Source organism: Thunnus albacares, chromosome 7 (genome assembly GCF_914725855.1).
Source record: "Thunnus albacares chromosome 7, fThuAlb1.1, whole genome shotgun sequence".
NCBI classification, from domain to species: Eukaryota; Metazoa; Chordata; class Actinopteri; order Scombriformes; family Scombridae; genus Thunnus; species Thunnus albacares.
The window spans coordinates 23791387-23812933 of NC_058112.1; the positions used below are offsets into that span (position 1 = coordinate 23791387).

Genomic DNA, 21547 nt, shown 5'->3' on the forward strand with positions numbered 1-21547 from the left:
TCAGAGGAAAATTGCTGTAAATGACAAAGGAGTGTGGTGTTTTTTAATCAGTTTGCTTCTTCATTGCTGCAGTCTTTAGGGGCAATTATAATTTCATATCTGCTTTAAAGGAAATCACAATGGGGAAAAAAAAACTCAGACTAAATGAGTTTCTTTGAAATGGAACAGAGCAACTTATTTCTTTTTTGGAACCATTGCCTAAACATGAAACTAAAGATAGACTTACTTTTTTAAAAGAGAAAACTATTTTTTCTGTATCTTTTCAACATACTAAATTGGACAATCACTCTTAAATAAACAGCCTCAAAAAGACCAAAACAAAATTGCAAAACGTCACCGCAAATTTTGGCAAGAGCAGAAGCCAATTAAGATGACTGAGTGGAGAGAATCCAATTAGGAAGAAACAAGAGTGAAAATCTGCATTCGGAGAGCGCAGTCATTGTCTAAATACCAGACACTCATACTGTGATCAATCACTGTAAACACTTAGAAGCCTGCTACCTGACTTAGAACAATGAACATCAAATAAGGAAAAGGCGGGGGAGGAGTGTGTGGGCTTGCTGGAGTGTGTGAACATGTGTTATTATTTCTCCTTGTTAATATGTCCCCAAAATTCCTATATTTTCAACACATTACACAGACAATATCCACATCGTATGAAAGTTCCATCCAATTTAACAACACTCATGAACCTTATGTGCAAATGTCTACCAGCTCCTGAACTACTGCATCTAGTGTGTGTGTATGTGTGTCTATATGTCACATTAAACATGCGCACTTCGATTTGGCATGACTTAAATAAAGCCGGGTGCGTCTCTTAGACAAAAGTGCTTTGTTTACGTGTGGCGAGCGTGAGTAGGGTTTTGCTTTCCATCACGGCTTTCATTAATCTGGGAAAGATTTTCCACCACATGTAAATCGATGGAGCATCATCATCCATCACTCGTCAGTCTGTGACCGAGTGTAGCCCGTAGGCCAGAGGTCTAAACAATGAGTAACAAGGAGCAGAAATGGCGCTCTATGAAAAGGATGAAGCTGAGATCAAACTTAGTTCTGAAATTCACATGTTGATACTTTTTTTGTGTAATTGTTGCATTTTATTTATTATATTCATCTGAACATGTTACTTGCTGCTGTACGATTTTCAGTGTACATTTACTTGTAGTAAAACGTGCTTCATAAATAAACTGCTTTGCCTCCTGTTGGCACAGATCTACATAAGGACCTTAATAGAATATTTTATTGAGTATTTTTGATTATATCTAGAATAGGCTATTCACTGAGATTAAATTTAGATGAGGTTAATAATTCATGCATTCATTCATTTTGCTAACCCAATTATTACTGGGTGGAACATATGGAATAGGTCACCAGCCCATCAAACAACTTAACTGCATTTTATATCATAAAATTTAATTATAATAGGCTGTAAAGTCCAAAATTCAAGAGATGTCGTACTCATGGAAGCTTCGGAGTAACCTATAGCAGCAAGAAACAATTCCTTTACTTCATGTAGGGATGTTCATCACAATACCCAACATCTTCATCATGGCATAATGTATCTACAGCAGTATCATGCAGCAGTGAAATAAATAAAACTACATCTGAGAATGAACCAGCCAATGAATTAAGTGTGATCCCATCTGGAAAAGAAGCAGAAAGGAGACTTCTCTCATGTGACATTTGAAGGATATTGTTTGAGCAGTGCTAAGATACTGTTATTTACACTGGAGGGGGGGGGGGCTGTCTGGATCATGGTGGGATTGTCTGTTTTGGGTGACATTTCAGCAGGGTCACAGAGGTGAGGTGTGTGTAAAAAAACACACATGTGTATATGTTTGCCTCTGTGTGTGGTTCATCTGTGAGTGTGTGTGTGTGTGTGTGTGGGGTGGGGGCGGGTGCGGGCCCGGAGGCTCGAGGCTCATCCCAGCAGTGATTGAGTTTTTGGAGCTGGCCGTGCTCTTCAGTCAGTGCCAATTAGCCTGCTGCCACCTTGTGACATTCAAAAGACAGCAGCGGCAATCGGATCGGCCAGTGTTTACACACCATATCCTTACACACACACACACACACACACACACAGTTATGGCTTACAGGCAATAAAACTTCAGTCTGTGTGCAAGCAGCCTAGAAGTTTCTCATATCAATTATCGCTCATATTTAAAATAAGCCTACAATATCAAATCCACATTATCAGTAGGAAGTTATAAAGCTCTTTATTTGGATAAACAATAACGCCATCATGATATTTAAAGCCTCTACACACACATAGTCCACCAACACACATATTTTCACTTATGTTGCCTAATTAGACCTTGTGTGTGCATGTATGCAGTCCTAAGAAGAGGTTGATTTGCATCTCTCTCACTCTCCTGTTGCACCCATTAGGGCAGGACAACCTCCCCTGTTATTATAGACCTTTTTCACAGCAGACATTTTGAGTTGTCATAGCAGGAAAAGCACAGGTGCAACCACTAACATTAACAATGGCTCCATTCTTTTGCGCGTGTCCTAGTAAGCAAAGCCAGTGAGACCAGCATGCAAAAAACACGGGTCCTGAAACCTGCACATGTAAGTGGAATATAGCCAGGATTCATGTTTTTAATTATACCTATGCTTTTCTTGGTATGACATGTTAAACATGTGCCATGAAAAAGGTCTATTCTTATTGATACATAGAGTTTGCGACATCATGTAATTTCCAGCATAGTTCCACCCAGCTCCAACCTGACTAATGGTCTAAATGAACACCTGTGTGGCCTGTAATAATACTTTCATCTTGCTCTGTCCATCACTGTCTGGCAGGTCTGTTTGAAATCTGCTTGCTATATGTGATGTGTAATGTCAGATATCTTGTGTCCTGCCTTTCTTTTGTTTGCCTTATATGCTTTATATAAACCACTTTATAAGATTCAGTGTGTAATGTGCCTCGTTTTGTCTTGAAACACTGTTTTGTTGTCCTTTGAATGTTTCATCTTATCTCTTGTTGTTAAGTTTTAGTTATTATTTATGCTTTTATGTGTTTGCTCGCTTACAAGTTACACTGAATTAACCTCTTTCTGTGAGTCTATATTGAGATGAATAAAGCTTTATCTGCTTTAAAGGTTAAGTTTACCAAAATTATATTAAAACATATTTGCTCAAATACCCCTAGTGGTTTCTAGCCATGCAGATAGTTTTGGTTTAATTATCAAGCTTTTGAGATATCCATCGCTGACATTTCTACCTCCACACCAATACAACAGAAGTGGATAGATGTTTGTACATCCAGAAGCAGCGACCCGGTTTCTCTGGATAATCCACATAAGTCCCTGTAAACAGATTTCATTGAAACTGAAGACTATCTGCATGGCTAAATACCATTAAAGGTAATTGAGAAAATATGTTGAAATTTGGGTGAACTGACTGTTTAATGTTGATGTAGGCCAATGAACTGCGGATGCAGACTAGCTATTTGACTAAATCTGGCACATAAATCATAATGATGTTAATTAAAGTCCAGTATCCCTGATGAATACATAAATAAAGTAAAGTAAGTAACACTATCTAGGATACACTTAACATCAAAATAAAATCCTGTTGCATACTTTGTCCCTTTCCGTCTTCTGTTCAACAGAATATCATTTTGAATTTCACATTTCCCACATGACTCCTACAACAAAAAACACCCATGCAGCCCTTCTTTTTGAGCAATCCTGACGGTGAATTTCTAAAGTAGGGCATTTCAAAACGAGACAACAATGGGAGATGTCTCTCTGCCTGCAGTCCTCTACAATGCTGAGATGAATAATGGTATTATCTCAACACGTTGAACTATACTGATTGTTCAATTTAGAGACAATCACACAGTCTGTCACTTCTCCATTGCTCGCCCCTCTGTCTAATTCTGGCCTAAACACACGCATGCATGTAGCAAAATAGGACTTCAGCCTGACTGCGCTGTGAGAATTGGATGGAGGAAAAAAACTGGGCTCCTTTTCCGTTGGAGAACTCAAAACACACACACACACACACACACACATACACAGACATGCACCTGCACACATACACACAGACATACACAAAGACAGGGCTGGTATCCCCTAGAGTTTTCCCTACTGCTGCCTCTATGAAAAATTTACACAGAAGTGATCTCATCGGCTATTTTGAGCCCATCTCTGACCTAGGAATGTTTTAAAGAGCTAGTATCTGTCTCTGCTTTTTGTGATGCTTGCCTTTACATTTGACGGGACGCGAGAATGTTTTTTTTTGTGTGGGTGTGTGTACAAAAAACCCTATGTTCCAGTGTATATCTCTATGTTTTCCTATTTTATGATCTCCCTGCTGTGTTCAATACACAAAATTGCCTCTAAGTTGGACTCCTCATCTCATCTCTTGGGCACCACTGTATTGAAACTCATCTAGAATTGAAAGCAGGCAATTTCATTCATCTTTCTGTACATCTCCTTGCAGCCACAAAATGGTGTGTATATTACACAAACACAAACGTTCTCCCATCCATAGGATCCTCAATGTTCTGGCAAGACAGTTCTTCTATTTTCCACACGGCACACACACACAATCATATAAGTGAGTTACAGAGACACACAAAAAATCAATTGCTTTTGAGAGAACTCCATCAGCAAATTGAGTCAATTTCAGGTTTCTCTGTGCAGTCTCCAATGCAAACACTCACCACAAACACTGCCAATTTCATAGCAAGAGTCGGGCGGCTCTTGAGATGAATAGTGTGGGTCTGAAGTGGTGATGTTGGAGGCACAAGTCTGTCTGCTTGTACTTGGTTTCACACTGGTAATAGGATGGGTTGCTCTATCCTTATTTCTACAACAGTGAGCTGCTGAAAATGTTTAGGGAGCTTGGATATTAAATATGTGATTAATGATAAAACAAAAAGCAACCAAGCTGCAAACAGACTGTTTTCTGAGTGTTTTAGGGCACAGGCGAGTGCTCTCGCCTCAACATAAAACTAATTAAGAGTCAAATATTTTTCATCGTGTTTCATCTTCCTCTTTTACATTTGAATTAAAATAGATGTTATTTCCTCACTCTCAAGTAGAGTGCAGTGGTGGCAAAGTATTCAGATTCTTTACTAATATCACAATGTAAAAAATACTCAGTTATTAGTAAAAACGTTTCAGTCAAAATTGTATTTATGCACAATACAGAAGTATTATCAGCACTCATGGCTGCATTAATAGATTTTGTTTGGTCTCTTCGGGGCAGCACAACAATGTAAACACAACAATGACATATCATCATATCATATTATTAAGTTATGGCAAACATGGCAAACAACGTCAGCAGTTTTTTGGCTGGAAACAGTGGGTTCCTCATGAGCAATTACTCTCACCTCTCACATTACATGTAGTCCTTTGACCCATTGTTAAAGTAAAAGTGAGAGTTAAGGTAAAATCAGCTTTCTGTAAAAGTAGCAACACAACAATGTAAAAATACTCTACTTAAGTAAAATAACAGATGTATTATCAGCAAAATGTATTCACAGAATGACCCTGTTAGAGTGCTATATTATTAAACTGTATTATAATATGTATTATTGTTACAGATGAATTAACATAAAACCGCATTTCAATTCTTGTCTTTTTGTACAGGAACATGGTTGGTGGAAATTATATACATATATTTGGATACTTAAATAATGCATACTATTGAATAACTAATATTTTGTATGTAAACCTTAATCTGCAAAGAAACAAGTACTCCAGTAAATACCTCCAAATTGTACTTAAGCACATTGCTTGAATTTTTTTTTTTTTTCCACGGGTGTACGAATGATGTTTTGAAAGAGACCACAGTGAGTGGGGCCAGTGTTTGCCATTTGATCACAACCTACAACCCACAGCATCACTTCTCATTAATTTAAGACAGATAGTATCTTTAATTATGCAGATTCCCGAAGACCCTCTAATTACCTGGACAACTGCTCATATCTGTAAATTAATGTGAGATCTGCAGAAGCTGCTAACTAGTATTCTTTCATTTTGCACCCTGGTTACAGTAACAAAAAGCTCTGAAGCTTTAGCCTCAGCTTGATGAAGGTGACAGAAAATATATTACAGGGAGTGTGTGGACTACAGATAAAAAAAAATAGGCCAAGACAGACTCACAAACAGATGCTCTGAAACTGCACGCGCGCACACACACATACACACACACACACACATACACACAATGAAAAAGGAAGATCAAGAAGGCTGAACATTGACAGGGCAGCTGTCAAGGTCATACGCAGAAGTATCTGAGTAACTTTAATGCCATGTTTACTCATTAATACCAGAGATGCACAGGGGTAGCAGTTATGACATGATGTTTACTACATATTTTAGGAGATAGCATTGCTGATGATGAGGTCATCATTTTTTAACGATGCATCTGGCAAATATCAGCCAAGATGTGAAATGAGAAATTCAGCTGAAGCACTGTCAATTTAGTGTGTGAACGCTTAAACTCGGAGCAGGTTTTTACAGCTTCATCAGCAACATGAAATGACCTGCTCAATGAGGTATAGAGCATGCTTTTTAATCATACAATGTGGGTCATTCAAAAGGCAATTAAGTAAAACATTGTCAGTTTTTATATGATTATTACAAATAGTAAGTGCTGATATAATCAGTCACATTCTGTTTCACTTAAAAGTGCAAGGTGGCTGGAGACATCTGAGCCTTGGTGTGCAATCAGTAATGAATGACCTCATTGATGATGGATGGCGTGACTTTAATCACTGCCCCAGCAGAGTGACACTGAATACATGCCAACATAAAGCTGCAGCATGTTTTTATATCACAAACTAATCAACTGACTGAGAAGACAAACATTTGTCTCTCAAAATGCATTCTGAAAAGCAGTCGTTGCGTGTTGTGGACACAAATAATGAGAGGATTACGGTCTCCCATCTCGAAAGGATTATGCGATAAAAGCATGAATTCAACAAAGTGTTTTAATGGGTCTTTAGCAAATGTCTACATTTTTTTTTCAATCTATAGTGAATGCATTTCCATTTTTTAACCTTTATTATCTTTTCATTACAATTCAAACTAACAAAGATACCCCAAATTTAAAAACACAGCATTAAAGTAAAAAGCCAACATTTTTTGAGTTATTCCTTCAGGTGTCAGGTCAGCAGGGAGTCATGTGATTCGCTCATTAAAATAAAAACATAGCTGAAATATAGCTAAAACAGAAAACCTTTGATCAAACTTAATTAATACCTCATATTTATTTTTTATGGATTATCTACCTCAGACCTGAGGCCTGGAAGTTGCTTTTATATTGCTTTAGGATGAGAAGCAGCAAACATTTTCCTCTGAAAGGTGGAAAATACGCCATGACATCTCCAACTACGCTGACTGTGAGATGACCCCAGCAGGGATAGCAAAAACAGGATGACTGAATGAAAAATAACACTTGTATTATTTTTTAGGGCAAGGTGTCATTTGTGGTTATATGGGCAAATCTAGTGAAAGGAGAGTCTTTATAAATATGAAAATATATAAATAACATAAAGAAATCACTTATGATACTCATGTAACCATGGCTACAACAAAATTGATGTGTAAACCCTCCACTTTCCTGACCTCTACACTCCCACTTTCCACTATGTTATTCCAATGTCAAACATGTTTTTCTAGTTTTCTGGAACCTTATTGTGGTGTCTTGCTGTTGTGAAGAAAACATGTGATATTTTTATACTTATATTCTTAGATGTTGTGCTCATTTTTAAAAATCAAGCCAGATCAGGCTGAGACCAGGCAGCCAGAGCACCATGACAACTGTTAAGTCTTAAAAAAAAAAAAAAATTAAAACTAACAATATCCTCTCAAAAGCAAAAAGCACTCCTGATTCATCCAAGGCACATTCACCTACCACAAAAAACAACCACTTATCCACTCATGGAGGGCAAAAAACTTAAGCTAAAAATCAGTGTCTGTTATTTAGAACCATGTCATACCTTCACAGTAGGCATTATCGTCTCGCAGTGGGCGGAAGCCATCCTTACAAACACAGCAGTCTCCTGCTTCCAGGTTCACACAGTCGGAGTGCTCCACACAGCCGTGGCCCTCTGAGCAGAAGTCATGACCTGCAGGAGGCACGCGGAGAGGAAAAGGTTAAGACCCAGAGGAGAGGAGCGACGGAGGCATACAGAGACAAAGGTTATGTCTAGTACTACAACCTTTTCTAGGAGTATACTTACTGTGGCGTCTTTCCCAGGCACATTAAGAGTAAAACAACATTAATTTGCTAGCAGTTCTCTCTGTCACATCTGATTTCATAATCTTAAAAGAAAAAACAAATATTGGAAATGGGTTTGATCCGAGCTAAATCACATCGACAAGTGGGATTTAGAAGACAATACCATTCATATGGCAGGTTTGAGCTCATTAACGACAAATCACACATACTTTGTATTACCGTCAATTTTAGATTGATTTCGGACTTTACCGGCAGCCATTGATTTCATTCCTTGCGAACTCAATGAGAAATACCTCCAAAATCAGCTTAATTTGTTTGCGAAAGGTAATCCATCTTTGTGAACACAATGCTGCTTTGAGAAGAGACTGATTTGAAAAGTCTTACTGGTTGATGAGTTCAAGGATTTATGTTGTCAGGAAATCAAACGTAGACAACGAGCCCATGCAGATACTGTGAAAGGGGTCGTGTAAATTTGGTACTTTCTTGCACTGAAGAAGTCATGGTTGTGTTTTCTTAAACACTCCAGCAAAGGGAAGCTTTCTAAACAATAACCACATCATAACTACGAGTTGATTTGCATATAGTATAGGTAGGAAGTCGATCTAAAAACATGTGGTTTTAACTTTTATTTACTTTTTATGTGTTATTGACTGACTTCATCTTGCAAATAATACTGTTCTTCTTCTCTATCTATACACATTTACATACTTGAGAAAATAACTTCATAAAAATGTAATGTTGCTAGGATAGGACAATGTTTTCTCCATACCTCTGCAGACTTTACAGCATCTGTCACTCAAGGTGATTTGCTCAGACTCTGGACAGTTGAGAACAGGACACGGCTCACTGGGGACCACTCGATGCATCGTCCTGTCCTGTGATGTGCAGAGACACAATCCTCATGAGCTATTTTCTAGGTCCACTCTGCCCCCCATCATTTGCTTATGGCCTGCACGTAATTATGAAGGTAATTATTCATGTATTGTGTTTCTTCATTCACTCTCCCACTCTCCTTCCTACCTGTTCATTATAAACCAATTACTCATTGGTCAATGGCATTGTTTTCCTAAACTACTTCTGAAGGGAAAAAAGAGTTTTCTTCTTCTTTCTTCTTGTTGTCCTCAATGGTTTACATCATGATTCATGATGCATCTTTATTATACAAACAGTGAATCAATCTTCTGGATTATCCCTGCATGTGTGTTTAGTCAGTGTGTAGAACCTGATTAGGGGGCTCCATTTCCCAGCATGCCTTTGGCAGGTCTCTCTAATGATTTCATCTGCGTCCCTCTGACTGATGCTAATTTAGAGTCATTAACACCAGACACAGTTGGATGAAGACAATGGGCCTTCTCTATTCAATTATAGTGCACAAATATTTTACATAAGGATAATCTTAAACCGATCTGTCCACAAGACGTCCCCATGAGGTGTCATGACCTCTGCTTGTGCAAATGCGGAGTACGCTTTCATGAATTTGTCAAAACAAACTTCCCCCAAAAGTCTCCGAACAACTTTCCAAACAAGCTGCACCATCTACTTCTTGCCACCCACCACTCAAAACTTGCCGCCCCCCCCCCTGCAGCCAGCAGGCAGACAGAAGATCAGAGGCATGACAAGTAGCTGTCAGGGGAAGCCTGCAGGAGTCTGCAGCAGTGGGCTGACTGACAGCACTCCCCGTCCCCATTTCTTTGATCTGCCTGGGACTGCCAGTCAGTTAACTGGGACTACAGATGGGCCAGGTGTGGGCAAGCAAGCCCGACAGCTGTCTGAAACTGCAGATTCTATGGAGCTTTGCAGAATTCATAGGGGAAGGTAGCTGATATGATAGAGTTGGGTGATTAAAAACTTCAAATCACTTTTCTGTGATTGATTGGGGCTGCCGGGCATAATGTCATCAAGTGAATTACTCCCAAAAGTGAGCAACCCACCCATCTGGTGCACCAGGCAGACAAAAGCAAATGCTCTGAACAACTGTGAAATGAATATGATTTGGGATCACTGTGGTATCTGATGATTGGTACTGAAGAATGGCTGTGGCCTCCTGTGATTGACAGGTGCACTGCTTTGGTCTCCAAATGTAAACTCAATCAGAGAGATTTGGCCAATTTCTTTGTAACACAAAGAGGACGATGATAAGATAGATCTACGATATTCAGCTGAGGTGGACAATCTTGCATGCTGGCTCACCGAGGTTTGATTCATCCTCTTAGGGTGGGTTATGGTAGCTATGGAATGAGTGTTTAGTGAGCTGTCATGCACGGCAAGATGGAAATTAATGGAGCTGAAGTGCTTGGTTACATGAGTTATTGTGGTATCTCTTTCTGCAGAGGAGTCTGATAAAAATCATTTTGAATAAGTATGTGTGTGAGTATTTTCTCTGTATTTGTGTGTGTGTGTTTGTTGATATGACTTACCTTGCAGTCAAACAGCAGGCACCTGCCAGAGGAATCACGCACAGCCTTCTGATCACCCTCTACCAGCTCTCTTCCACCAAACAGGCAGACAGCTGGTGGCGGACACATACACATTATCAGCATACACACAAATAAATACACAAACACATAGAAAATAAACATACAAACACATTGCTCCCTTGAGACCACATTTCTTTTGTACCATTATTTAAGATAATAATCAGTGTTATTGGATTCTTTTAATGATTGTGACTTATTTTTATTGTGACAACCCCTCCAAAAATGTGACAGAAAATAAAATGTGTTATCGTAAGATATTAGGTTCTGTGTGTAAGGATTGGGCACCTGATCCAAACAAACAGGGGGCAGCATATTCCCCACCGTTCCCCCCAAACGCAACACCCCACTACCATTATCACTCACTGAATATAGCATAAAGCTTACTGTTTTCAGTGAATCTGTGCTATGGTGTTGTCAACATATCAAAATGCTAAGGAGACATTAGAGCCGGCGGTAAATTACAAACGAGCTGCACAGATCAGAAAGCGGTTGCACCACTGAGGTAATTTACAACATAACTCTAAGAAACAACTAAATAGTTACACACATGCCCCCAGGGTAGGTGTAAATCATAACATGCCACAGAACTCACTAATGGTAAAACAGCAGTTTTTCTGCCACACAGCATCATTTTTTCAGCAATTGCATGCCTTTTTGCAACACAGTAAACCAGTAGAGACCTAATTTATTGATATGATATTTCAACATTGATCCAGTTTATTACAATGTGCTATGATGCCAAATGGCCAGCTTTCACATAGCTGGTGCAACCAAGTACAGTTCGTAGGCACTGGGCAGCACTAATTCTTCTTCCTCTCTTGTTGGACTGAGGGCAGACTGGACGCTACTCACTATCACCCCTCAGGTACAAAGTGGTATTACCAGACAGTACAGGCTGGACGGGGCCGGGGCTAGCTCACAGATTGTATAAAAATAATGGATGTAGCCACAGTGATGTCACCCAAGCATACCCTGCTTTATCATCTATTTTACTCTAAATGAGGCCATAATTTACAAAATGAACATCATGATGTATTGAGGAAGACTTGAAACTAGCGATTGAGACCATAAACTCATCAGGAAAGTGTTTACTGAGGTAATAAATCAAGCAAGAAGTAGGGTCATTTTCCCATAATCTTCACTAGAAACAAACTTCTTTTTGGAGCCAGTGGAGTCGCCCCCTGCTGGCCATTAGAGAAATTGCAGGTTTAAGGCACTTCCGCATTGGCTTCACTTTTCAGACACAGAGCTGCACGCTTGGGCTAGCTTGTTAGCATGCTAACTTCAGTAGATATCTCTGCAACACAATACATATAGGTCTTTGACATAACGTCAAAACTGTTCTTCACATTCTGTTTATAATTGTAGTTAATTTTGAAATGTTTTAAACTAAAATTCTGGCCAATTCTTACACATTGAACCTTTAAAGATTTTTATATGGTTTCATCTGTTGCTGGTTCATTTCTTAGTTTTATTTAGCATGATTTACTAGTTTTTATTCAAACAATTACAATTTGTATGATAACTTTTATCATGATGGATGGCAAAGAAGATGTTTCACTTTAGTCATCTATCAATTATTTTTTTCAACTAATCAATCACTTGTTTGGTCCATAAAATGTGAAAAAAAAGAATTACAAATGCCTCATGTTAGCTAAAAAAAATGTATGCTCCTATGCTTGGTTGTGAGTATAAACAAAGGTGGAACATCAGGAGTCTAAGATCCAATCTTTCCTTGTTATTTACAGATGTATAGTTCTCAGGTAAACTGAGTCAAACCAAATTAAGCATATTAAACCCAATTAAGCAACACTACTGAGGAAGTGATAAAATAATTAGCACGCAGCAAGAGAAAGCATTCTCTTGCTCATTCTCAGCAACATTACGGAAAACCCTGTTTCATATAATTGTAGAGGGGTTGCAAAAAAAATCACATGGGCAGAAAACCTGTGTTTAATGAGCAGTTGGGGTCAGACAGATTCAAACTGATATGAGGAAGAGAAATGATTGACACCGCAGGTCAGGCTCTATCACAAAGCAGTGTATCATGAAAGCGAAGGACTTCTGAAACAAGCATTTGACGTTCTACTTGACAGACCATCAAAAAAAAAAAACAGACTCAGAACTCCTCCCCGCAAGGCCTTGTGCTGCCAGATAAGGCTTTAATTTGGAGAGCGAGTCATGTCTTTGTAGTGGGGAAACTTGCGGCACTCTTCTCTCCAAAGCCATAGCATGCGTAATTAGCTGTGTGTTTGTCTACCTCGTAGAGATAAGTGAGCACGGGGGGGGAGGGAGGGGGGTGAGTTTAAGGGGATTACCTGCTATGTGTTTATATTTGTGTAACACAGCAGCAGATTTGGAGTCATACTTTAAACCCCTGTTTTGCTGTCATGACCCTTGGGTCAGTGGAAATGATGCTGACGCAAGCTGATTAGAATCCAACACTAATAGTTTCTTGCTGATAAAGAGTTAAACCTCGTCTATTATTTGCTTTGCAAGGGAGGCATGAGACTAGTGGCAGCAGTGTGTGGGAGTGTGGGGTGAGAAAGTTCTCGAGTGAAGTCAGTTTGCACAAGATGTTGAGTGAGATCTGCAAAGAAATACTATACATACATAAAATCTGCTATTATTTATAATTCATATGGTGTGTAACCATCTATAAGTCTCAGTTGAGAACACCAGTGCTTAAAAACATCTTATTAAGACTGAACTACGCTAATGAAATCCTCTACTTAATGCACATGCTAGTTTTTGTTCTATACGTTGACAGGCAGCTCTTACTATTTTCTAAAAACAAATACATCACATCTCTTTAAGTTTCATTTGGGTTAATAGCAGAGAATGATGGGGTGAGAAAAGCTAATATCCTCTGAAATCCATTTTTATTGAGAGGGGAATTGAAAGACTATGAGATGCAGAGTGTTGCGGTGAGGAAGCTAATAAGAGTTCATCGCTGGAGTCAGAGCCTTGTGAAAAAAAACAGACCCTCCATGTAGATATGTGACGAAACAGAATTATTTATCCAGCAAAAACATATCAGTGCTCAAAAGCTTAAAAAAATCCATTTAAGAAGACACTATCACCAGTACGAGTGCGCATCATTCCAGGCATTTAACACTTCTTTCTTGTTTCTCACAGCCCCAACATATTCACCATAAATAGGAACTACTTTACATCACATGTAGCGATCCCAGATTTACTGGCTCATGTCTGTGTGACTGGTGGCCATCTGTGTTTTGAAGCCAGCTAGTGAATAATTGATTGGTCCATGTATATGCAAAAGGATGGACCCTTCTCAAGAGGCATGTTAGGAGGTAGCTTAGCAACACAGCAGAGCCCTGGTCAATTGTCAGGCAGTCCTTGTGGAGGCGTGATGTGTGCTCTAAATCTGGTGGTAGTAGAGGTTGTTATACTGTTGTGTGCACGTGTTTGTGTGCAATTGTGTCCATGATTGTATGAGTGTAGGAGAGTAACAGGGTTAAGGGTACTCCACTCACGCTGGCACTCCTTGCAGCAGGCACCCTTTACGTAGGCAGGCGCTGTACCCGCCGGGCACTGAGGGGGAGGGCAGGAGATGGCCTCACATTGCACTGTGCCGTTCTGGTGAGCAGAGGGAAATACAACACATTGTTTCAAGAGAACTTTCTATAGTCCAACAGGTACTGTACCTTTTTAGGCAGATGCTGTTACCATTAGGTTGAGTAGTGCGCTCATATTATTAGGCTCATATTCTTCCTTTCACATTCATCCTTTCACACACACGCCCTCACTTTACGTTAGAGAGTGACATTAGCCTTGATGCAAATAAAGAGCCAATTGCCAGTCATTCTCATAACAATACTGATATATCGAGATCAAGATGTTATGATATAGTAATAACTAGTATATTAGTTATTATTTTTTTCCACCCACCGGACTGGTAAAATTAAAATATAGATAAAATCTTGTGAATCGATAGATTATATTTCGTGAGTGCCAAACTGCCGTGACACTGGGTTGCTGGCCAACATATACCCTGATACTGATATACTTGTGATAAGCTAATTCCAGCTGATTTATTGGCCTAGTCGCCAAACAAATATACACAAAAAATGTTTTTTGAGTAGTTAACTTCTATGTATTACTCCTCACAAAACTTACTTTAAAAAAAAATTGTAATTTCATCAACAATCTCATTTTAGTCAAAACTCTATCCACTGCAGAAGATGACAAGATGTGATTGAAAGCCCCAGCAAAAGCTAGTAACCGGACAATGTGTTGAGTTTTTTTTTTTTTGGTCAAAAAATGTTGTTAACAGTTGAGTACATATATATATATATATATATATATATATATATACACACACACACACACACACACACACACACATATATATATATATATATATATATATATATATATATATGAGCCTATTGAAGTATTCACTTAAAAAACATGGCTCAATGTGTCCCCAGTAAATGAATAAATGAGCAGAAATCAGCAGAGGCATTCAATTGAGATACTTGCCTGTACATGAACAACACCAGGTTAAGTCGTTACAGGAGAAAAATGTATAAAAGCAAATTGGTGAAGGCATGACCAATGACTTTACAAGATTGTGACCTGCTCTCATTTTGAAATTCTATACTTAGCAGAATCAGATTTGCTTAGTCACCTAAGGTTACCTATGCCGTCATCCCCCACTCCCTAAGTACCAGCAAACAACTCCCTGTGTCATCACCACATAGCCATGAGGACACTCTTAGTGCTCAGTCAGAGTAGAACCTGGTACAGAAATATACATTTGCGTGTCCTCATGCAAAAGGTTGCGCTGGAAGCATGGTGATGAAATGACCACTTCTTCTGTCTGTTGCTTTGCGGACAATAAACTAATACAGTTTATTCAAGAGATATATTTGTGCTTTCTAATCCTGTCTCATCTGTTTTGTGTAACAGTTTATACAACAGCAGAGCTGGGTTATATAATACTGGATGATGAAATTCAGCTAATACAATAGCTTCCTTAATTTTGGACTCTCCAAGTCTCTGTTTTCTCAAAAGTCAGCACTGTCCAGACCATTTGGAAATGGTCAACAGCATGAATTTGCTTGTTAGACATCAGGCAGAAATCAACTGTACAATTACTCTTTAAAATAACAGGATTTACTGTTGCAAATCTACTCATAGTCTGCAGCAGATTGCTACAGTAACCTGTATATCTAAAATATTTAAATGCTATCTCCTTTTCTCCAGCTGTGCCTGTAATTAACATTGCTTCCACGGATGAAAGCTCTGTGACAGCAACATCTATGAACCTGATCCACATAATTGATAACATCTTAATGCATGACCTTTGAATTTTAAAGGTCAAAGCTAATTGCCACACATAAGGTAAGGAACATATCCCATCTAATTTCTTAATTGCAGCCCAGGAATGGCAACACACCGTTCCCAACGAATGAAGCGATTTCATTGGATGAGTGGGCAGAACAAATCCCTGATGATAATTATCATCTGTCAAGAGCAATTAGGAGAGGTGCACTGAGAGATATGTGATTTCCTATTTTTTGCATGTTGGGTAGTGGTGCGCGAAGATATCTCATTGGTTGGTTGGAGGAGTTCAGTAGCAGCGAATGAGTTTGATGTTCCAAAGCTGAATAGACTGACAGGGGGTGAAATGTGTTGGCTGATGTGATACAAGCCCCAGATCTCCAATCACTTTTAATTCTCTTTTTGGCAATAATTCTCACTTTATGCAGCGCAAAGTAGACCCTTGAGAGTCCTGAGCATTACTAAGCGCTGTTGTTGATGTGTCTAATCCTGAGTACTGTGGAGGTTTTCAATACAATATCTTTTCTTAGGTAACTGGGGCAACCCTCCTCTAATGCAAGGAAATAATGAGAATACAAGATGTTGGGCCCCTGCACTCTGAACCTCCACCCCACCCAAACACACACCCCCACCTTCACACACTTGATGAACAGAGGTGCAAAACAAAAGCCAAGACCCACAATGGAAGCAGTGAACGTGTGTGTGTAAAGGCAGACACTGACATACACAAAGACACACACAAACACACACACAAAAGGGTTACAGACATGATGAAAAATGCATGTTCTCCCTTCCTCTCTTCCTCTAACAGACATACAGGAACAAAGAAGGATGTACACACAAGTACAAACTCATATTTACCCAGATACACACACATATCTGTTTATTTTATGACACATATGCATGCCTGTAAACATATTGCCACCCAAACACATGCAGTATGAGGAACACATAATTCCAGACTCAGTGTGTTCACACACACACACACACAAACACACACTTAATTAAAATTGAATGCCCTCCCCTGCTCTTTATTACTCTAACATACACACCCATGTACCCAGCGCACACACACATACACACAGTCGAGCACCCGTGTGTGAAACCCCACCGTGCATGTGCAGTTCCTGCAGCCATCTGTCCAGCCCTCGTCCTCCCTGTAGACAACCCCCTTGACGCTGCAGGTTCTCTCACAATAGCAGCCATCCAGCCCATTCATCTTCTCCTCTGCCCTGGACAGCTGCTCCCACCACCACCCCCCAAAAGACAAAGGCAAGAAGGAGAGAAGATGAGAGTCAGCCTCATTGTGTGTCTATATTCACATGTAGAAAGCATAGATTCAAAGGAAAACCAGTGGCATCACAAAAGTAAGTCATTAGACACCATTAACACCTTTTACACACAGCTTCTGCATCAGAACAGAAAAGACTTCAACAATAGCCAACGTCTAATGTTAATATGTCCCTGACCGCCTGTTGCTATGAATATTAATGACAAAAGCACATTTACAAGTGGAAATTTTATGCTATAGCACAATATGCAATTGTCACAGTTAACTGAAAATGGTAATTTGTGTTTTTTTATTTCAAGAAAATGCTCAATTTGTGAACTAAATATCAAATTAGGATGCATTACATCACTTTACATTACCTTGCTGGATGTTTTAGCAAGGATATCCTGCAGTTCCATGATTTTCTGCACAAGTCCGTGGAAATCATTGCAGGTTGGGCATGCTAGGATATGAGAAACAATATATTGTAATTTAGTGCACAGGGGGCAATTAACTGCGATGATGGTCATTTATTATATTACAAATAGAAGACACAAAAACATATAGTTGCAACAGATAGTGAGACCTAATACTTCCCAGTCACAATGTGAGAAAATCTTATTTACCCTTAAAAATGTGCCATCTGTGAATATTTAAAATAGATGAAAAAAACTCATTACAACAAAAATCCTGGGAAACGTCTTATTATAAAAATACCATGAACAGAAAAAAAAACTTCCAGAATTAACCATTTAGTACTTTGTTTGTGTTTTTTTCTTTAAGGTACTCTGATGGGCACATGATCAACTGCTAACTTGCTTTTTCTACTAACTTTTTGCTTCACTTTCTACTATTGTAGGCATATTCGAAGGTGTCCTCTCTGTACCTTATTTACTGCAGTGAACAGTCTTGTAAATTTGGATGCGTGGGGACGTGAAATCCATGTGAAAATCATTTTAAACCATGAGATGTAAATGTGTTTTCCCTATCAGCAAGAAAAACATTTTGTCTGTGAAAAACTGCACAAGTGGATAGTTAGCATGAGCTGTAACAGCCACCATGGTAGAAAAGGAAAAAACATCTCTACACTGGCAAGTGGTTTCTGGCAATCGTCGGATTATTACCAGGGAAAGAACTGGGGGAGAAAACATGAAAGGCCCTCTCTAGAGCCAGTGTTTGGTTTGTCTGTTCTGCAACAGTGCAACATGGTCCGTGGTAGAGGATCCACTCCCTATGTAGATATGAAGGGCTCATCGTAAGGTAACGAGAACACAACAATTCTTATATTCAGGTGATTATACACTAATGAAAACGTACTTATCAATATTATATTCCATTTCCGCTAGATGCCACTAAATTCTACACACTGCACCTTTAACAGCTCTGGGCCTCTAAAAAAGAAACATTCTGGAGAAAATCACTCATAGTTATACAACCTGTGATGAGGGATCACAAGTAAATGTTGCTTCATTAGCAAAAAAGGTTGGGAACCACTGATTTATAATAACTTTTAACAATAAGATTTGAACACAGATGTTAGTTTGGTTTGCTTGGTTTCTATAAACTAATCTACATTTAACTATCTACAGTAAATCAAATAATTACTGCTTAAAGTTTAATTGAGGGAAATATAGTGTAACAACTGCTAAGTCATTTTACAGTTGATTAACTCCAGTGAGTATTGAGTCTTTCAAGAATTTAAAGGTCCCATTTTGTAGAAAGGGAGATTTCCATTTCTTTTTTGATTATAAAGCAGGTCTATAAACTATTGTGAAAGTATCAAAATGCTCAGTCCATGGAGAAATGCGCACAGCCTTTAAACAAGCTGTTTGATCCTCCATAAGGTTGTGATGTCACAACTATACGCTCAGCGTTTGCCTTAGAGAGGCGGCCTGCCTCTCCAGCAGGAACAACTCCTGAAAGAAGCTAAATATGCTTATTTATGTTATTTACCTAATTTAGGCGCACTTGTTTCATTTCAGCTCAGTGTAAAAGTCTGTACTGCATTTTTTTGTCATTTATGGTCATGCTAGTTTCTCTCCTCTCTTCCGCTCTCTGTGTTTCACCGGGAATGGCCTTAGTCCCTCCACACACACACAGAGCAGAGCAGAGGAACAACAGACAGCGGAGGAAACGCTGCACAGTTGTTGGATGTCAGGAAGCAAATTTGTCATTGCACAGCCTTTCAAAGGTTGGAGAACATTATCCTCAGTGGTGTCTATCACAATTTACCGGTGAGTTTTATCCAGAGCCCTCCTTTTACCTACAGTAGCCTACAATCCATTACCTGTGGTTGGCCTGGGCGTGCATCACTCAGAAAACAGTCAGCTAATCAGAAGAGAGGGGCATTGAGCAGACACAAAACAGCCTGTTCTTGGTAGAGCTCCAGAGAGAAGCTTAAGAGAGGAGATGTAAAACTATATTGAGATGGTTTTTGGTACTTAAAACCACAAAAATATCTGCTTCTGGATATCAAATCAAATAATCAAATAAAGCACCGGAAAGTGTAAAATATGGGACCTTTAAAAAAAAAAAGCAAATCATTCATTCAAATTGTAAATCAAGTACCTAGCAAAATAGGGGGCAGAGGTCATTTAAATCGAATGAAACACTCAATGAAATGCTTATTAATGCGTTAAGTAAAAGACTGCACTCACTTCTATTCAGATCTGGACACTGTGAGATGTATCCCTGTGGCATCACCAGAATCTCCACGTCCTGCATCACCCCCTAAACACACAGACACACAAACACACCAAACTTTTTGATGAAGGAGAATAAAACCTTAGAGATAGCAGACAGGTAATAAAAATTAGATGAAGCATGTTAATGTGTAGTAAGTGGTTTAGAATCTCAAGTGGTAATGTGGTCTAATTGTGCTCATGGTACATTTTCCACATGAGAGAACATGGAGCCCAAAGCATACACAGGACATGCAAACACAAAACTATGTTTATGAGAGCCTTGCTAACTGCTGCAATCATAAAACTGAACACAGTGAAACAGCAGTAAATCTGAGAGTGAGTGGAAATTTATTTTTCAATCTGGGGAGTGAGAAGTTAGTTGTGGGATAATATGTCTCCTAGGTTGTCGCTCGGATGAATCATTGCAGAAGCGGACACCAACAGGAAGTTAAGTGAACCAACGATGTGGGAGTTTTGTAGGCAGATAGAATTTTTATTTTTTCCTCAAATCTCCTTTGATAAGCATAAACAGGAGCTACAGATTCAATTTTATTCATAAATCCCAATTGATAGCATTCTGTCCTATGTCCGAACCCCTAACTCATATATATACACACACATACACACACACACACACACACGTACGCACATACTCTGTTGCCATGGTAACCTGGCCCATTTCACTCCTTGAGTGCATTTATTTCCCTTACACAAGTGGAGCGGCGCAACTTAGGAGAAATTGTTTTTTAAATTGTCTTGCCACTTCAATTTACCAGCCATAAATTTAAAATCCTGCGGAAATGATTTGCTGATTTTTCACAGCGACGTGCTGAAATGGAGGCAGATAGGAGTTGTGTCTATCAACTTGTAATGAAACTATAAACCCTATACATTTATTTGCAGCCATCGTGCATATTTCCCATAATGTTATCTACACTAAACTTCATCTGCACTGTGATTATTACTGCACTGGCTGTGCTTTTTTAACATAGTTAAAACAATCTACTTTTGAAAAGCAGCACTATTAAAACAAGTTGCCAGACTACGCTTTGAACTTTCTGGCTTCTAGAAGAAAAGTGAGATATTCAAATTCACCAAACTGATTATGTCAGTGACACTCTGTTTGTGGGATATTGTGGAAAACAGCAAGTGGTCACTTCTGATGCAGTTCCATTCATTTTCTATTTTTCTATGCAAATAATCATGACAAGATATATCCTGCCAGGCTGAAAAGATAACTGGAGAACAAAATTTGGTTTGCATGTTTCCACAGCTTTGACAGTTACAGTTTCTTGTTGCATTTGGGATTGCTTGAATTAAACGTAAATTGTTTCCACCCTTTTAAGTTAGGATGTAGAACAATTTGCTACATTAGCATATGAATCAACTGATAAAATTTCAAAATTGTGTCACTAGATAGGTTAGATACAACTGATTTTGCTATCTTATGTGTGTAGACTGTAAAGAAGACATTTATTGAGTTGTGAAGCAGAGCTGCGCATACACTCATTCTGATGTATGTCTTTACTATTACTGCCAGAGATGTGATTTTCTTGTCTTCAGCTGACACCCACATACAGACATCGACTATTTCTGTG

The 21547-nt window shown here is 39.0% G+C and overlaps 1 protein-coding gene across 1 annotated transcript in view; it reads right to left on the bottom strand.

Annotated features, from left to right (window-relative positions):
- The window catches only part of nell2a (neural EGFL like 2a), an 80180-nt gene that overhangs the window by 45348 nt on the left and 13285 nt on the right, over positions 1–21547 (bottom strand). The window contains exons 6-12 of the mRNA XM_044357784.1: positions 19923–19995; positions 17646–17728; positions 17107–17235; positions 14183–14285; positions 10626–10717; positions 8978–9083; positions 7967–8095 (exon numbers count right to left, since the gene is read on the bottom strand). Of these exons, the coding sequence (XP_044213719.1) occupies positions 7967–8095; positions 8978–9083; positions 10626–10717; positions 14183–14285; positions 17107–17235; positions 17646–17728; positions 19923–19995 (715 nt within the window). The remainder of the gene's footprint in view (positions 1–7966; positions 8096–8977; positions 9084–10625; positions 10718–14182; positions 14286–17106; positions 17236–17645; positions 17729–19922; positions 19996–21547) is intronic.